General features: G+C 43.0%; 1 protein-coding gene across 19 annotated transcripts in view; it reads left to right on the top strand.

The window, feature by feature from the left end:
• The window catches only part of GPHN (gephyrin), a 245,520-nt gene that overhangs the window by 99,911 nt on the left and 125,632 nt on the right, over nt 1-19,977 (top strand). For all 19 annotated transcript variants that reach the window (XM_075283130.1, XM_075283143.1, XM_075283142.1 and 16 more), the window contains exons 5-6: nt 6,680-6,774; nt 17,415-17,481. In XM_075283130.1, coding sequence (XP_075139231.1) covers nt 6,680-6,774; nt 17,415-17,481 — 162 coding nt within the window. The remainder of the gene's footprint in view (nt 1-6,679; nt 6,775-17,414; nt 17,482-19,977) is intronic.

Below are 19,977 nucleotides of genomic sequence, written 5' to 3'. Positions count from 1 at the left end.
GATCTATCTCTGTGCTGCGTTCCTCTTTTGTATGCCATTGAAGGCTTCTTTTCCATTTGTATTTTGATGCTACGGTTATTGTATCCTAATGTGACCTCCTGATGCTGTATGTATGTAGCAGAGAATAAAAGATATCATCACATTTATGGTTCCGTCTTATAACTTTCCTTTCATATGCCAAACAGCACAACACGGTGACAGTTGTTTTCCTTTGATCCGTCTCTGATGCACAGTTAAGACGTTCTTTTCTCACGGTATATTTAATTCATCTGGATTGGCGGTGTTCTTTTCTTCTGCTGATGCAAGGCCTGCTCATTTTGCTGATGTTAATCCATTTTTAAGCATGCCGAGGAGAATGGAGCTACGTATATAGTTATGTTGGAGGAAATGTGAATGTCTATGAAATGCACAAAAATGGTGGTGGTAGTCTGAGATATATGTCCATTTGCCCATTAGTGAATCTTATATGATAGGGCCTGTCACCAGGTCTGAAAAACCCAATGACATACATCATCTGATCGGCGCTGTCACCCTGAGTATTTTGGTGTTTTGTGTGTCCAGATCTGTTCAGCCTTTCCAAAGATATAACTCCTTTTAGTTTTGATTCAAGTTATGATCTACTAGCTATGTGGGCGGAACACTGGTTCCTCAGGGGCGGGGTCTCTGTGTGCTGTATGTCAGTCATTATTACCACCCGCTTAGGTAGTATACCCTAATCTGCATCAACACTAACAGGGACTTTATGGAAGGCAAAGGTCACACCAAATATTGATGTCATTTAAATTTATCTTTTCTTCATTCACTTAATTTTGTTAATTGATAGAAATAAACTATTAACCCTTCTATTTCTCAAAGCATCTACTTTGCACCAGTTTTTTCCACACCTGCCTAAAAGGTAGGTATCTCCAACAAAGGTATAGCGGGGGAAGTGGCAACAACAAGCTACTTTCCTTGTCTTTGTTCAGGGCCAGGGCAACAAAGTGAACCTTTGCCCCAGATGAAGGAAAACCTAGATATGGGTCTGTTTGTAACTCCACTCCATCTCAAGTGCCAGTGTTTTTACAGCTCAAGATCGTAATGTAACTGCGCACTCCCAGTTGGGCCTTCACGTACCCTTGGCGTATCTGCAATCAGAAACTATTTGTGGGGTGGGTTCCACAGCCTATTATTGACTATTGAGGGGTTGTCTTCACACCATTACGTCTAGTAATGTCCCAGTTGGCAAACAGAGACCAGAGGGGGCCAGGGAAATGTTGGTATGGGCATGGCTGCGGATTAGTTAGGTGAGTATTATTCCACCTAAAGGAAACCCTTACCACTTGACCACTAGCTATACCAATCTTCTATACTTGACCCTATTAAGATTACTGGAGGTCCAGCATTAGCGGGAGCCCGGCTTGTCAACCCAACCCCACAGGTAGATAGGTTATGGTCACCTGAATCAAACAGTCTTTTTGCCCTGTGAATAGGTGTTGCTTTGTTTGTCAATATGAAAATGAACTCGTTAGAGTAATGGTTGGGGACACCTCTTTGGAGCAATTACAACACTCTCATTACTCTAAAGAGCTCTTGACAACAGAGGCCCCGATTTACAGGAGAAAAACACCATTTGGTCCAGGTGACCCTCAGCTATGAATCTTCTGGGCTGGGATCAGGCTCCATTTAAGAAACAGGACTCCAGTCTGCAGGTTCTCCACCATCCTTTGACATAATTGACCACCATGGACTACTTTTTTTAGCGGTTCCTCGTACAATTTCAGCAAATGTACTATCCTCATGATCACCTTTAGTCCAGGGGACCTGCAAAGCGAGAAGAGTATTGTCAGTTTCCACTTACTGACCAATTTACAGGGGAAAAACACAATTTGGTCCAGGTGACCCTCACCTATCAATCTTCTGGGCTGGGATCAGGTTCCATTTAAGAAACAGGACTCCAGTCTGCAGGTTCTCCACCATACATTGACATAATTGACCACCATGGACTATTCTTTTAGCGGTTCCTCGTACAATTTCAGCAGACGTACTATCCTCATGTCCACCTTTAGTCCAGGGGACCTGCAAAGCGAGAAGAGTATTGTCAGTTTCCACTTACTGGCAAGGCAGAGAATGTAGTTCTGCCCTTTCTGACCATTTTGGGTTCATTTTTGGCATTTGTCCTCCCCATAATGATTCCTTTGTGTAGTTAATAATGAAATACTTAACATTAAACCTTGATTCTTGTTGACTAACAATATAAAACCTTTTTTGAGCTGAAAGTTTGGGAGTTTTGCGGTCATCTGTAGAGGCTCTTTCATTTGTAAAAGTTTCCTGTATGGGGTTTTTTGAGTTCTAGTTGTTGTGCGCTTGTTGTATAAGGGGTCATTGGTCAAAGACGATAATGTTTTGGACGTTCATATTGGTAGATTCAAAAGGGAAAAAAAAAATACATCGTTTATATATCCAAAAATTTGGATACAAGGCTAGGGTAACAAACTGAACCTTTGCCCCAGGTGAAAAAAAACCTAGGTATGGATCTGCTTGGGGCGCCTCCAATGTTACCTTGTTTTTTGACAATCCTACCAGACATAGATGGACTTTTTAGTCTGTGGGTTTAGACGCAATCTCTGGTCAAGGCTCCAAAAGGAAACTGTGATGCATGTGTGAACGATGACTTAGGTAGCATAGATATATGGAACTCGGGCACAAACCTTTACAATACTACAATACTACAGGCCCTGTAAGTTCATCCTAGTGCAACCTTGGAGGGTGAGGCTGATGTCTGTGACATATGGGTGGGTGAGGCTCGGAAGTGAGATTTGGGATATCTGGGAGATGATGTAGGGCTTCGTTTACATAGTTACATAGTAGATGAGGTTGGATAAAGACATTAGTCCATCAAGTCCAACCTATAACCCTACAATCCCTACAGTGTTGATCCAGGGGAAGGCAAAAAACCCCATGAGGCTCGTGCCAATTACCCTATTTCAGGGGGAAAAATTCCTTCCCGACTCCAAATCTGGCAGTCAGTATAAAACCCTGGATCAACGTGTCCTTAAAATCTAGAGTCCATAACCTGTTATATTTTTCTCTTCAAGAAAGACATCCAGGCCCTCTTTGAACTTGTTTAATGAATTCTTTAATGAGTTCTTTGTATTGTTCCTTCATGTATTTGTACATTGTTATTAGATCTCCCCATAGACGTCTTTTCTCTAAACTGAATAACCCCAAGTTTGTTAACCTCTCGTTGTACTCCTCTCCACCCATTCCCCTAATCATTTTGGTTGCCCGTCTTTGCACTTTTTCAAGTTCACTTATGTTTTTCTTGTATATCGGAGCTCAAAATTGCGCGCAATATTCTAAGTGTGGCCGTACCAGTGATTTGTATAGAGGCATAACTATGTCCTTGTCATGAGAATCTAGACCTCTTTTGATGCATCACATAATTTTCTTTGCCTTGGCAGCAGCTGCCTGACACTGGTCACTAAAGGTAAGCTTGCTGTCCACCAAAATCCCCAAATCTTTGGATTTGGATTGGCAGTCTTACCCAGTAATTTACTATTAAGTACATAGTCAGACATTTTATTACGTCGCCCAAAGTGCATTATCTTACATTTGTCAACATTAAACTTCATTTGCCAAGTCTCCGCCCATGCTTCCAGTTTCCTTAGATCCCCTTGTAATATTCTACTATCCTCCTCATTATTGATTACCTTACAAAGTTTAGTATCATCTGCAAATATGGACACCCTGCTTTGTAAACCCTCTACCAAGTCATTAATAAAGATATTACACAGGAGAGGACCTAATACTGACCGATGTGGCCCTCCACTGGTGACTGTGGCCCAGTCTGAATATATACCATTAATACAAACCCTCTGTTTCCTATCAGTGAGCCAGTTGCGAACCCAAATGCATATGTTTTCCCCCAGTCCCACCATTCTCATTTTGCATACCAACCTTTTATGTGGAACAGTATCAAAAGCCTTTGAAAAGTCCAGGTACACCACGTCTACTGCATTACCCATGTCCAGATAGACCACATCCACTGCATTATCCATGTCCAGATACACCACGTCTACTGCATTACCCATATCCAGGTACACCATGTCTACTGCATTACCCATATCCAGGTACACCATGTCTACTGCATTACCCATGTCCACATCCACCACATCCACTGTATTACCCATGTCCAGATACACCACGTCTACTGCATTACCCATATCCAGGTACACCACGTCTACTGCATCACCCATGTCCACATACACCACGTCTACTGCATCACCCATGTCCACATACACCACGTCTACTGCATCACCCATGTCCACATACACCACGTCTACTGAATTACCCATGTCTAGATACACCACATCCACTGCATTACCCATGTCCACATTCACCATGTCCACTGCATTACCCATGTCCAGATATACCACGTCCACTGCATTACCCATATCCAGGTACACCATGTCTACTGCATTACCCATGTCCACATCCACCACATCCACTGTATTACCCATGTCCAGATACACCACGTCTACTGCATTACCCATATCCAGGTACACCACGTCTACTGCATCACCCATGTCCACATACACCACGTCTACTGCATCACCCATGTCCACATACACCACGTCTACTGAATTACCCATGTCTAGATACACCACATCCACTGCATTACCCATGTCCACATACATCACGTCCACTGTATTACCCATGTCCAGATACACAACATCCACTGCATTACCCATGTCCACATACACCACGTCCACTGCATTACCCATGTCCAGTCTTGAACAGACCTCCTCATAGAAGCTGATCAAATTAGTCTGACAGGACCGATTCCTCATAACCCCATGCTGAATGGATGTTATAAGATTTACATTGAGATACTCCAGGATAGCATCTCTGAGGATGCCCTCAAATATCTTTCCCACCATAGAAGTCAAACTTACTGGCCTATAGTTTCCAGGTTCACTTTTACACCCCTTTGTGAAAATTGGCACCACATTTGCTATTCGCCAATCCTGTGGAACAGACCCAGTCATTACTGAATCCTTAAATATTAGATACAAGGGTCTATCTATGACCATGCTTAATTCCCTCAGAACTCGGGGGTGTATTCCATCTGGACCGGGCGACTTCTCTCTTTTAGTGTTTTGCAGGCGGCGCCGCACTTCTTCCTGGGTTAAGCAGGTGACATTTAATTGAGAGTTAACATTCCCCCTAATCATGTTGTTGGCCAATGGATTTTCTTGTGTAAACACTGTAGAGAAGAAGGCATTTAATACTTGTGCTTTTTCCTCCTCCTCCTCCTCCTCCTCCTCCTCCTCCTCCTTTAGGTGGGATCAGAGATTTATCTATACGTAATAACAAGGCTCCTTACTCACCGCTTTCCATTGGCCGAGAGTTAGGAGCTTTCTCATTGGACATGTCAAGTGCTTAAAGGAAATCCTCAACACTTGACCCTTGTAAGGTTACTGGAGGGTTAGCATTAAGAAACCATCAATACTCAGACCTTTGTAGGGTTACTAGGGGACTCACTTTTCGTACTACCCTCATGGTCGCCTTCGCGGGAAGAGAGAAGAGTTTGGTCAATTTCCACTTTAACTGACCTAGTTGGTTCATTTTCTGGCATTTGGCCTCCTCATAATGATTGCCAACATTAAACCTTGATTCGTATTAGACTAACACTATAAAACCTTTGTGAACTGAAAGTTTGGAATTTTTGCCGTTATGTGTAGAGTCTCTTATATCTCTAAAAAAAACATTACTCTATGGGGTTTATTGAGTTCTAGCTGTTGTGTACTTGTTGCGTACGGGGTCATTGGTCAAGATGATATTGTATTGGACGTTCATAGTGGTAAATTATACAAAAGGCTTCTAGAAAAAAAATCCAAAATGTGTACGTTAGAAAGTTTTATTTCTGTTGACTAACAATATAAAACCTTCGGAAACGAAAAGGTTGGCGTTTTGACGTCATCTGTAGAGTCTCTTTCTTTTGTAAAAGTTTCCTGTATGGGGTTTATTGAGCTCTAGCTGTTGTGTGCTTGTTGTATAACGGGGTCATTAGTCAAGATAACATTGTATTGGATGTTAATATTGTATAAAAAAAGGCATAAATAATATGAAATCTAAAAGCAATTGAATTGTACTTGACAGCTGTGCCGAAATAAACTCTATGACTTACATACATTGATGCAAGTTTTGACCTGTTCTAATCCTAGGTCTATAGCAAAAGTTAACTAAAAGAGTAATTGAAAATTTAAAGGGGAATTTTCACCACCTCTACCAACTCCAACTTTTGCTATCCTTTGGTAGGTGCTTCTCCACTGACTTTGGTGCAGTTGGTATTTCGTCTGTAGCTCTCACCGCTCCCGAGCAATCATTGCTCTTAGTTTTAACACAGTTGTGCTCTCTGATGTGAAGTGGGCGGTTCTGAGATTGAATAGAAAGACAAGCACCGCCCACTTCACTGTAGAGAGAAGAATTGTGCTGAAACTAACACAAGTGATTGCTCCGGAATGGTGGGGGCTAGAGAAAAAATTCCAACTGTGCTGGAATCAGTGCAGAGGCAAGCTTTGAAAGATACAAAGAGTTGATGGAGTTGGTGAAAGGTCCTTTTTAATATAAAATTCATAAAAATGGTATTTATCTTTAAATGGGTCACAAAACTAATGTAAATTATTTCTGTCCATAGGCCACAAAAGAAGTAATAGAACGGGAAGCCCCAGGAATGGCCCTGGCAATGCTAATGGGATCCCTCAATGTTACACCCCTGGGAATGCTTTCTAGGTAAGGATTTCCTCACGGCCGCTATGTTTGTTGCTCAGACACAAAAATATTCCTTGAGCAAAATTGTTGCTTTGATGCCTGTACATTACCCATGAAAGAAATTAAAAAATACTGTTTCATCAATTTATTTTCAATTAATTTTTTTTGTTTTTGGTTTTATGGTTGTCGGAGTGACGTTTTTCTGATATAGGAGATGTGAACCCACTGAATTGCAAATTTTTGGCAAAAGTTTCAGGGGATGTGAATTCTTCATCCTTAAAGGGGGTATAGCGAGACTTAAAATATTGATGACCTATTCTGTTAGGGATGCCCAGCGATGCACGCCTTCATTGTTTACCAAGTACAGCACCATACATTGTATGATGGCCGTGCTTGGTATTGCACCCCAACCCCATTCACTTGAAAGGGACTGAGCTTCACACAGGTCACATGAAGTGAAGAAATTAGGGGTCAGTGATGTCACGTTTAAGCTCACTGGAGTGCCGTTGCCGTTTCGCTCATCTGATTTGTGTCAGACTCCCACCAATCAGATATTGATGACCTATCATGAGGATAAGTCATCAATATATACATAGGCAACAAACTTTGCAGAAATGAATAGTACAGGAAATTATAAAAAAAAAAAACCTTCTATTTCTTCCCTTTCCTGATTCTTCTATATGTCTTAAAATGACTTTCACGGTAAAAATCACGGCATGTCATATGATTCCGATGACTCATGTCTATAGAAGTCTACGGAGAGGGAAGGGGGAGGAGTCAGCCTCATGTATATAACTCCAAAACTACTGCGATAGACAGAAAAGTAGGGGGCAGTAAAGAGTTTTTGTTGAAATTGGATAAAATATGGAAGTCTATATGATCAGGCCTCCTAAGAATAAAAAATAAATAAATGATTTGAGACCTCGGGGGTGATCTGGGCCCCACACTGACAGATATAATGGCAGCAGATCATATACTTTACCTATAACTTATGGCAGCATCTATTGGAGATTTGGGGTGCAGTTCCCGATAAATCTCTCTGATCTTGTGATCATTGGTGGACTGTTGCAACAAATTGCACTTAAGGGGTATCGATAAGGGGGATCGATAACATCTGATCAGTGCAGATCTGACAACTGGGACCTCCTGTAATCACAAGAACAGGGCTCTTGTTCCCCAGTCTGAATGGAGTAGGTCACACATACTTACTACTGTTCCATTTTATCTCTGGCAGTCCCCTTGAATTGAATGGAACTGCCACAAAAATTTGACAAGCTGCTCCTTTCAGATGGGGCTAGAAGGGACCCCTATCCTTTTGATCGATGGGGGTCTGACAACTGAGACGTCTACTGATCTGGCAGTTATTCCAATGACTAGTTACAACCTTAAAGGGATTCTACCATTAAAAACCTTTTTCTTGTTGACACGAAAGAATAGCCTCAAGAAAGGCTATTCTTCTCCTACTTTTAGATGTCTTCTCCACCCTGCCGTTTGGTTAATATCCCATTTTTTGGCGGTATGCAAATGAGTTTTCTTGCAGCACTGGGGGCTTCTCCAATGCTGCGAAAGAACTCTCTAGCGCCGCCTCCATCTTCTTCAGGAACGTGGTCTTCACGCGTCTTTTTCCGGGGGTTGGCTTCAAACTTCTAAGCCTCGGGCCTAGGGCAAAGCCGACTGCGTATGCCCGTTGGCCACAAAAAAATGGCCGCTTACACAGTATTATGAGCAGCCATTTTCTTGTGGCCGGCTGGCATGCGTAGTCGGTTTTGCCCAAGGCCTAGAAGTTTGAAGCCAACCACTGGAAGAAGATGCATGAAGACCGTGTTCCTGAAGAAGGAGGCGGTGGTGCTGGAGATTTCTCTCGCAGCATTAGGGATGCCCCCAGTGCTGTTTGAGTGCTGGGGCCCACCCCCAGTGCTGCGAGAGAACTCATTTGCATACCGGCGAAAAACGGGATTTTAACTGAACAGCGACACGGAGAAGACATCTAAAGGTAGGAGAAGAATAACCTTTCTTAAGGCTATTCCATTGTGTCAACGAGAAAAAAAAGGTTTTTAATGGTAGAATCCCTTTAAATGACCAGAGTATGATATGTACCTAGCATGTCCTTAAAGGCTCCATATACAGTTTAAAGCATTTTTTTTAAATTTCATTGATGTGTCAGATGATTTCATCAGTGTAACGTGTCTTTTTAGCCTCAGTTATCGTTTTAACGATATGGATCATGATGGTCTTCCAATCCGTTGTCTCTTCTGAGACGTCTCTAGACTCTCCCATTCATTACCATGGGATTGCATGCACATGACAGTGAATAAGAGATTGCAATAACACACCCTAATTTCTGAGTCTGAAGACTTGGAGGCATGGCAATTTAAAAAGTATCTGTCACATGTACAAAATGCTAAATGCACCATTTAAATCTGGCTGTGCCCCTGAAAAAATTGGTGTTTTCCTTTTTTAAATCCATCCACCCATTCAAAAGATATGGCCCACGAAAGATTATATGTGAACTAGCTCTGATTCTTCGTGTGGGCGGGAACCTTTTTAATCTGTCAGATAAATACAAAAGGTTCCCGCCCACATGGAGAATCAGAACTAGTTCACACTCAGCCTTCCAGGGGTCATATCTTTTGAATGGTGGACGGATTGAAAAAATAAAAACACCATCTTGTTCCGGGGAACGGCATGAATCCATCGCCATTTAGCATTTTGTACTTGATGACTGGTCCTTTAAATATCAATAGGGGTCACAGATCTAAGACCCTCAACAAATACTGTATATTTTTGACATATGGCTGAGGCAAATCGAACCTTTCCTTTAAATGGATAAAATTCTGCTTTTAGACCAGGCGGTGTATCTTCTTTATATATTGCGTTACCATCAAATTTTCGGGCATGCTAATATTTTCTGATAACTGCTAGATATGCCGTCAGGAAGGTCCCATGGGCTTTGTTAGTAGAAAGTGCAGACTTTTTGCCGTTTTGCTGAATGTTTATTCATGAACTACGGTCATCGCCACTGATCAATATCTGCCATCACCTCCAGCCAGTATCGCTCCAACCATTCCTGGTGGTTGACGGTGGGGACTGCTTATCACATTATTTCTAGTAAAGAGACGAGTCTTTACGACCTGTGTTTACCACGACATGCACATGGCATAGATTATGGGATATTTTTGGTATATTTTCTTATTTTATTCTGTGGCCTGGTTATACAGTGTTGGCCAAAAGTATTGGCACCCCTGCAATTCTGTCAGATAATACTCGTGTTCTTCCAGAAAATTATTGCAAGCACAAACTCTTTGGTATTAATATCTTCATTAACAGGAACATTCAGGTCTTTGGAGATGGACTTGTAGCCTTGAGATTGCTCATGCTTCCTCACAATTTTGTTTCTCAAGTCCTCAGACAGTTCTTTGGTCTTCTTTCTTTTCTCCATGCTCAATGTGGTACACACAAGGACACAGGACAGAGGTTGAGTCAACTTTAATCCATTTCAACTGGCTGCAAGTGTGATTTAGTTATTGCCACCACCTGTTAGTTGCCTCAGGTAAGTAACAGGTGCTGTTAATTACACAAATTAGAGAAGCATCACATGATTTCAAACTGTGCCAATACTTTTGTCCACCCCCTTTTTTATGTTTGATGTTGAATTATATCCATTTTGACTTTTTGACAATTCTTTTTGTGGTTTTCCATTGCAGACAAATTAAATGAAGATAATAATACCAAAGAATTTGTGATTGCAATCATTTTCTGGAAGAACACAAGTGTTATCTGACAGAATTGCAGGGGTGCCAATACTTTTGGCCAACACTGTACATCTTGGTCAGCTTTGAGGAATCCTTGGGTTGTTAGGTCTTGAGGCCTCCCATAGTTTCCTTCTTGGTCTGGATACATCATTAAATAGTATTCAGTATTATAAAACACCGGTCCACATCAAAGGGCACGCTGAAGTATATGATCACTTCAACCTTTTTTTCTCAGGATTGAATGGATCCCAGTGATGGTACATCCTATCTTGTCTTGGCAACTAAGGATATGTTCACAAGGAGGAAAAGGTTGTGGAAATCTCTTCCACCTTGTGAACATTCGGCACGGCTAGCCATGACGGAATACCGATGCATCATCGTCAATCCGTCGCGGGGTCCTGCTCTTGAATAGGCCTAAACAGAAGCTCGTCTCGAGCCGCGGATGCCGCGGCTGAATCAGACGCGGAATCCGCGGCAAAATAGGTCACGTTGTTTCTTTTTTCTGCTACTAGCTAGCGGAAAAACGAACCGATTTTCATAAGATTTATAGTTATGTTATTAACAGGATAGGATTGTGGCCGTTCCCCCGTCACAAGAACAGAGGGCCCCCCAACCCGCTTCCCTTGTTGAATGAAGCAGAGGTCATTCACATGCTGTGCCTCTCCATTCATCTCTAGGAATGACAAAGAGAATTCAAGCCCAGGATACCAATATCTCCGACTATCATTAAAGGGATGTACCCACTATATGCCAAAAACTGGTGTGGGTATAACATCCAAGAAAATGAAGGGGCACGGTACTAGTTAAGCACTGCGTCCCTTATCCTATGAAACCCACATTTAATACAATCTATTGTTTACTAGCTTCTACGCTGAATATCCTGTAAAACATTAAAGGGGTTTACCAGGCAAAACAAAAACATTTTTTCAAAAAAGGTCTTTTAGTGCTATTAATGGGGTTTCCCATCTCAGTGTTTCAGCAGTCTGCTAATATGCAGATAATATGCACATGCTTGTAAAGAACGGACTCAGTGTTATCTGTGTGTTTACATAGAGAGATAACAGGCTCGGCTTTATCAGCAAACTGCAGTTACCTGAGCTGATTGTCCTGCCGGCAAGAGTAGTGAGTGATGTCACTTGTCCTACAGGTCCGTGGTTATAGCAATGATGTTTAAACAATGGAAGAAATAAGTTCACATAGCAGGCAAACAAAGCAGCATTTCTAAAGCAATATATTTAGGAAAAGTCTTACATTTACATAAGCTACCGGTATAGATAGGATCCTTGAGATGGGACAACCACTTTAATAGGTTAATAAGTGCAACCAAATACCTTTAGAAATGTTTTGAGTGATATCTGGGTTTCTCTGGGAGCTCCTGTCATCTTCTGCATTTCTTTACATGGTGTAGCGTCCTGTTCTTTTTTTCTACAACTACCATCATGCATTGCGCTATACTCAGAGCTGACTCACACTCTGTCCCTCTCTTACTCCCTCCCCATCCCTTTCTCTCTCACACCCCTTCCCTGTTTCTCTAGTTAGCCCGCCCACTACTAACCCTTCCCAACTAACTGACTCACCCCCCCCCCACCCCATTATACTTACCTGTCTTCCTGTCCAGATCTAATGAGCACAGGAAATCGATTTTTTTCCTCCTCTTCTTGATGTCTGCCAGAGCCTGTGCAATAGAGCCGGAGTGCCAGCTGCAACACAATGACATCACTCCAGCTCTTTTGCTCAGGTGCTGGCAGATATCAAGAAGAGGAGGAGGCCCTACAGAAGGAGGTTATCTCCTATGCCCAAAAGATCCAAACAGGTAAGTACAATGAGTGGGGCTTAGCATTGGTGACGTTCCGTTTCCGGAAATGCAACATCAACGGAAAATCTGAAAATGTGCCTGGGGTGGTCACAAGTCCATCCTAGATGGGAGGAGGGTGTTTATCTTAGTTTAGAATTATCATTTTATCTTGGACAACCCCTTTAAGAACATATAAAACCTAAAGCAATTGTTTGGGTTAAAGTTGCAGGAAGGCGCTTTCAGTAAAATACAGAAAAGCAAAGCTGTTTACTTCCTTTTTTTTTTAATTTTTGCAAATCTTACTTTATACTTCTAAGCCTGAAAAAGGAACGAAGCAATAATGGCGCCGCACGGCCTCCTACCCGTAATATATGACTTTGTTTCAACAAATGCGTTTTCTTGTAATGTAGCTTTTCCTTAAAATGCATTATTTCCCCTTCCAAGCTGTAGATATTAATACAAATACGGTCTTTCTTATTCCTTTTGTTATCCTAATGTTACAGGGATGTGAAGTTTGGGTATTTATGGCTTTAGCAGATCCATAAAGCATTCCTGCCGCACAATAATATTGTAATAAACGCTTGTTATGTAGTCAGCTGTTTTGACTATCCCAGTTTACAAGGTGCTGTTTTATAATTCTCCATGTCAGCAGTTCCTTGTGGTTGTCCCTTAGAAAAACAGCAGGGAATGCAGGTAATCTGCCGAGCACGGAGATGAAAAGCCTGATTCGTAACTAAGGGGAGAGGAACGTTCTTTCCTAGCATTGCTGCGAACGTGACTGTGCAATATTGTCACCTAAAATAGCATCCGAGGGAAGCGGAGCGAGATTAATGGCATTCGCTGCCGGTGGCGGCATTTGGGGAGGGGGGGTGCTAAGCCCAACATCATTATATGTAAAATAGCAGCGCTAATTAGCAATACATTAAATAATACATTACTATAGGAGCGCAATTTTATCATCGTGATCGGACCTATTATTTGTATCCATAGTACTGTTTAGGTGTAGGACAAAGCCATGAACCTGGACCTGGTATAGGTCTGTGTTTTGGACCCCTAAGTACTGTGGCCCTATAGTGCCTCAAGGATATTTGAATGGGATACAACTATAGTACCGCCATTATAAAACACAGAAAGTAAGCCATACTACAACTGGCCTATAAACCGTGTCAAGAAATGCTTCCTCTGGGAATAAAAAAAGCTGATCTGCAGGGGTCCCGGGTGTTGGACCATCACTGATTTGTAATTGATGACTTATCCTGAGGATAGAAAGAGTTGGACAATGCGCGCGCTTGAACGTATGATGCGTCAGAATCCGTAAATCGCGAAACAGGTCGAACTTTATTCAAACAACGAGCACTACGCGTTTCGTGAATTATCCCTTTTTCAAGTGTGTAAAATGGCAGAGCCAGAAGGTCATACTGCCGTGAATAAGGACGTCTTCAGGACTTCTTACTCTAATATTTCCACTTTTTTAAGGTGTGTCACACTTTCTATTTACGAGTATCTTGAGGATAGGTCATTGATGGCAAGTAAATGGAATATCCCTTTATAGGGGTTATCCCTGATACCCCACATTGCTTCCTCCTGTATTTGGCTGCAGAGATCGGTACTCCTCTACTGCCTACAGAATTCAGTACAGTGACCGCCACCGGCAGAAGAGATGACCCAGCTACCGGAGGTGTATTATCTTTACAAGGGAGACAGTGATGGGGGATTCAGCCTTTCCCTAATGGCTCTCATGATGCTACCCCTCAGGGCATGGTGATAGTTGCACCCCCTGTGATCACAATCATTACACCCCTGGTACCTTCATCGTATGCAGTACTGCACGTTATGCACACCAGCTCTTACTAACAGGGTGGCCATCCTTATGTCGTACTAGTAGGAGAGCTCATTTGCATATTTGTTTTTCCTTTTGTATGGAACAGTTGCGGCACGTGTTACATGCTTTTCTTCAAGTAATTCTTACACTGCTAAAACTGTCTCCTGAGTCCTTTGTCCTGCACAATCCAGGGCATTCCAGCCACCATCAGCCTCGGGGAGGCTTACTACAGAGAAGTGTCCCGGGGGAGGGGCTTACTACAGAGAAGTGTCCCGGGGGAGGGGCTTACTACAGAGAAGTGTCCCGGGGAGGGGCTTACTGCAGAGAAGTGTCCCGGGGGAGGGGCTTACTACAGAGAAGTGTCAGGGGGGAGGGGCTTACTACAGAGAAGTGTCCCCGGGGGGCTTACTACAGAGAAGTGTCCAGGGGGAGGGGCTTACTACAGAGAAGTGTCCAGGGGGAGGGGCTTACTACAGAGAAGTGTCCAGGGGGAGGGGCTTACTACAGAGAAGTGTCCAGGGGGAGGGGTTTACTACAGACAAGTGTCCCGGGGAAAACTGCTAACACCATCTTTCACACTACAGGCCTCCTCAGCACTGCACCAACCCTGCAGGAACAATGAGAGGGTCTAGTAGAGATCTTGGCCACTGTGACCACAGTTACTACCCCACTGTTTATGAATGCTTTCTGTCTATCCTTCTGTACATCCATCCATCCATCCAGCTATTTATATATCTATGGGTCTTTCTATCTTTGTGTCGTACAGGTTAGCGGACAATTCAGTATTCTGAGTGGATTTTTTTTGTACACACACATACAGACAATAGATAGTAGACTGAGGCAGTGGTAGGTCAATGAACCTGCCATCGATCGGAGAGGGAAGACTGAGGACAGCAGGGCTGTGGAGTTGGTAGGCCAAACCACTGACTCAGACTCTGACCTCTACTCCGACTCTGACTTCTCCATAAATGGTTGACAGCCATGGTCAAGCAGTAACTGTAAAGCTCCTCTAATTCACAAGAAAGTTAGTGATTGCCTATGAAAATATACGACAACCTATGCATCTAATTAATAATATACCATTAATAATGTAATTTAAAATAATCATTTTTTTCTGATGTCAAAGTTGGTAACTTTTCTCAGACGCTGACTGCACCCAAAACAGGGGCCCAACTGTGATACCACAGCCCTGTAGGACACAATTGGATCCTTCAAGAACACAGGAGGTGACCATGATCAAGAAGCCTTAGTAATACGAGAGCAAATGGAAAAGGCCACACCCACATCCAGCCCACGCGGAGCTAGTGTATAGGAAGATACCACATGCAAAAGTTTTAGTGGGTGCTATAGGGCCACAGCTTTCCCCCATGATTTTATCTGTTGCTTGAGTTTCGGATTCCAGATCTGCAGTGAACAACTGAACACTGATGCTTGTCAGATAAACACTAACCAGTTACCCAAGTAGATTGACCCCCAAGTGATTCTCAGCCTGTACTGTGAATGTGTCACGTGCCAGATCACAGCTTCAGACTCCTCAGTAGGACTTGATCTTTCTTAGTTTGCAGTCTTTGAAACTTGGCCAGTAGACAATGTGCAAGCTTACATGCCTCAGATGAGAGATGATGAAAGGAGACCCAGACTGACAACAACTTGCGATTCATGCCTCGGCTAAAGAAAGCGCCATAACTGATTTCTGACATCTCGCGCTTTTGTCAGCAGTCTCTATACCATTGATTGATTGCTGATAATTAGCTTACAAGATGGAGGCAGAGACGTGAATGTAGGTTAGAGGGCTGCATTGACTCCATAGACGTTACAAGCACTGTGATAGTCTTCACTGCTACATTTATTAAAAGTGCTGAAGATAAGATATTGCGTGTACCAGTGCATGACCACCTACACATAGGTATACAGTATATATTTACAGGGTCACTGCATTGGATAATGGGATGACTTGTTTTGTAGAGATTATGGGATATTGTCACTCCTTAGGGAGAGACCACCATGTAGGTGTGTGGAGTCTTATAAAGCCATTTTCGCTCCACTGTGAAGGGATTATGGGAAGAATATGCAAATATGTTTCCTGGTATGTAAATAGGGAAAGACTGCCTCTGTATGCTACCTTCTATTGGAAGCAGCTCCCTTGAACATCATGCCCGACTTTCCAACAAGCCTTTAAATGCAATGATGCGGGATTTTGCCAAGTCAGTATCGGCGCCGTTTCGATCTGATTGGATCTCATCAGCACAGTCTAGGGAGAACTGACTTGGCAGAAGTGAGAGACTTGTTTTGTAGAGATCACTTTTCTGTTTGTGCTGTGTATACTGGGGCAGGTGTAGCAGAGTCATCTCAAATCATTAAATATAATGTAATATTTATTATATAATGCATATAAAGTATGCTTCTATCGATCGATCTCTATTGACCACCCAAAATTGCATTGGTGTGGAACAATGGTCTTCTCAAAGATGATAGCATGTTTAAGTGTATGTTCAGATGAACGTGTTTCGACCTTGGTCTGCCAAAAAGTACTTTTTTCACGACCAAGTTTATACCCAAGGGTAAGCCATTTTCATGTATCTCTCATAGACTTGAGTCTATTAAAAGGATCCGTAAGGGCTAGTTCACATGGGGAGCGGAATGGCGGAATTTGGTCCTGATTGTGACACGGGAAGCCGCGTCAGAATAGGACCAAAATGCGCCTGCCATGATTGTTGCGGCTTCCAACAGTTGTGGCTTCCCGCTCCAGAGTCGACTCCAAATGAATGTGCCTAGTCCGGAGGGTGCTGCCGCGAGGCGGACGCCGGGACTGAATCTACCGCAGAATCTGCCTTAAGAAAAAACAGCTTGCTTCTTTTTTCTGTGAGCAGCACCATGCCACTCATGGAAAAAAGTAAGCTAGCGGTCTACATAGACCTCTATTGTGAGGGGGCGGATTATGACGTGGATTCAGCACCAAAATCCGCCACCTCTTGCCCCATGTGAACGAGCCCTAAAAATGGCATGCTCCTTTTTTTTCTCGGATCTGTCACATGGTCACGCGAATAGATCCATTAATACCTATGGGGCCGTCTATCACACAGTCGTATGAATGAGCACTGATAGTATGGTGGGAAAACTGGTCTCGGTAAGCCAGTGGTCTTCTCAAAGATATGGACTTGTAGAGAGGTTTCTCTGTATATAGAGATGCTTTATTAATAGGCTTTTCTGGATCCTATTCAGTTTTCTGTAGTTTATATTATTTTACGTTTTGTGATCTTTGTATTAAATGTTTGTTTTTTCCTGTCTTTAGACCAGTATGTGGAATCAGAGGCAAGACTCTTATCATCAATTTACCAGGGAGCAAGAAAGGTTCACAGGTAGGCTTACCTCCTTATTCCCAACCACGGACCTATTATACTGTTTATTTAGTATTTTATTCCCATAGACACCAATATATTGGTTGAAGAAAGATGTCAGAAGAGCATTACAACACCTACGAAATGTTACTCTGCACCAGCGCTACAACTGCCTACATATAGTACAGGTTCTGCAACTGAGCCCTAATCACTTAAAGAGGACCTTATACCAAGTCCAGCTTCTTTAAGAGTTGCCCCTCCACTGATTCCAGCACAGTTGGAATTTTTTCTCTAGCCCCCACCATTCCAAAGCTATCAGTGCTTTAGTTTTGGTACCTGATAATTAGATTCTCTGTCAAGTGGGTGGGGTCATGCAGAATCAGACAAGAGGGCGTGGTTTTTGAGGTTTTACCCTCTGATAGGACAGTGTCAGGACTGCTCCTGCAACCAATTGACAGTAGAAGCTCCATTACTGAAACTAAGCACCGATTGCTCAGGAATGGAGGGACTTAAAGAAAAATTCCAACTGGGAGCGGTGTCTATTAAAAGATGCATGAAGGTGGTGAAAGGTCCCCTTTAAATTGGGCTGAGAAGCAGTAGTCTAGGTGGGGGCAACACCATATAGAGAAGTACACAGGGGTCAATTTGCCCATAAGCATTGGGGACACTTCTGTCCAACTTCTAATGATTAACCAATGATGGGGTATCCTGGTGTTATGTTATCACTTGTTCTGACCAAAACATTTACACAAAACTGTTTTCTTTGAGGATAATAGTGGGTACAAAAGCATGGCCCTAAACCCTGGCCCCTTTGGCTGATAAGGTAACATCCATCTATATAAATTCTGTAGAATCTATCGGTGGGACTTTGTCTTTGTGGGTGGCCATGATACTGCGTTGAGGATGCCATCGACAGGAAGAAACTCTTAGGATCCAAGCATTTTGATAACTCTTGGAGAAAGGGCACAACAAGGGAAAGTAGATATGGCAGGCTGAAAAAACGAGAACCCAAATTCTCCAATCAAGGGGAGCTCGCTTAATGGTGATGTCTTTATGATATAGACTCAGAGGTGTAACTAGGAATGACTGAGCCCCGTGGCGAACTTTTGACATAGCATAGTGGCCCCTGCACACAGTATTATGCCCCATAGTGGTCCCTGCACACAGTATTACCCCCATAGTGGCCCCTGCACACAGTATTACCCCCATAGTGGCCCCTGCACACAGTATTATGTCCCATAGTGTCCCCAGCACACAGTATTATGCCCCATAGTGTCCCCAGCACACAGTATTATGCTCAGTAGTGGCCCCCTACACATAGTATTATGCCCCATAGTGTCCTCTGCACACAGTATTATGTTCCGTAGTGTCTCGTGCACACAGTATGATGCCTCATATTGGCCCCTGCACACAGCATGATGCTCCATAGTGGCCCCTGCACAAAGTATTGTTTCCATTTGTGGATCACCCATGAACTACTATTATACTCTGGGGTCTTTTCAGACCACAGAGTATAATAATTGGTGACCCAGGGGAGGATACAAACATAATAAACACTGTTACTTACCTCTCCTTGGCTCCGTCGCACTCTCTGGTGATGTCGGTGATCTTCAGTAACGGAAGAGACGTCACTTGAGCCGGGGTTTGCATCACGATGCATAAGGATGAAAGCCCCGGCCTATGTGACATCACCAAGTAGGCCCGAAAGCCTTCCGGAACCAGGAGAGGTAAGTAAGTGGTTTTTTATGTTCCCTCATCTCTCCTGGGCCTCACTTACTAATCCCGACTCCTGCTCACAGCCTTCACAGAAGAAGTAGTGCCGACGGCCGTGAGCAGGAGTCCGGATTGGTAACTAAATAGGGCCCGTTACTTGCTGAAGTTACTCCATCAGGTAACAAAATATTAAAAAAAGAAATAAATCCGCAGCAGTAGTGGTGCCGCTGGGACCCCTAACATCCTGGGACCTGCGTCAGCTGCTACCGCCTCTGTGTAGTAGGCCTAGATTCGCCTCGGTGTCCCTGTTTCCGTTTTGCTATTCTGTCATAGGATCACAAACCCTAAAGTGACACCAATGCCTCCGATGGCTTCTGTCATGGGGCCCTTTAGGTTAAAATAAGCATAGATAGATGCTGTACATATGATCAGGCGACTCTGTGTACTCCGGGTAAGCGAGTAGTAGATGGCTCTGTAGTGAAAGGAACAAAAAAAAGACTATATAAAGGGACATTACACTAGAAAACATCATTTCCGAACACGACCAAGGACATCACGTTTCATTCAGCATTTCTTTGATTCTTCACCTATTTCCCCCACAGCTTACATATCAGAAATGAAAGCTGTGACGTTAATGGCTTCATTGTTTCCTGTGGGCTAAAATCTAAATGAGGACTTGATAGCCAATAAATCATCTCTCAGGAACTCCGACTGTCTCGTTTTGCCCGTAGTCAGAGTCCCGCTAATTATAGGTTTTCAAAGCGTTTCTTGTGCCTTTAAAAAAAAAAAGGCGATATAGCCGTG

Source organism: Leptodactylus fuscus, chromosome 7 (genome assembly GCF_031893055.1).
Source record: "Leptodactylus fuscus isolate aLepFus1 chromosome 7, aLepFus1.hap2, whole genome shotgun sequence".
Lineage (NCBI taxonomy): Eukaryota > Metazoa > Chordata > Amphibia > Anura > Leptodactylidae > Leptodactylus > Leptodactylus fuscus.
The sequence above is the reverse complement of the archived record's forward strand: the minus strand, read 5'-3'. Positions and strand labels throughout refer to the sequence as shown.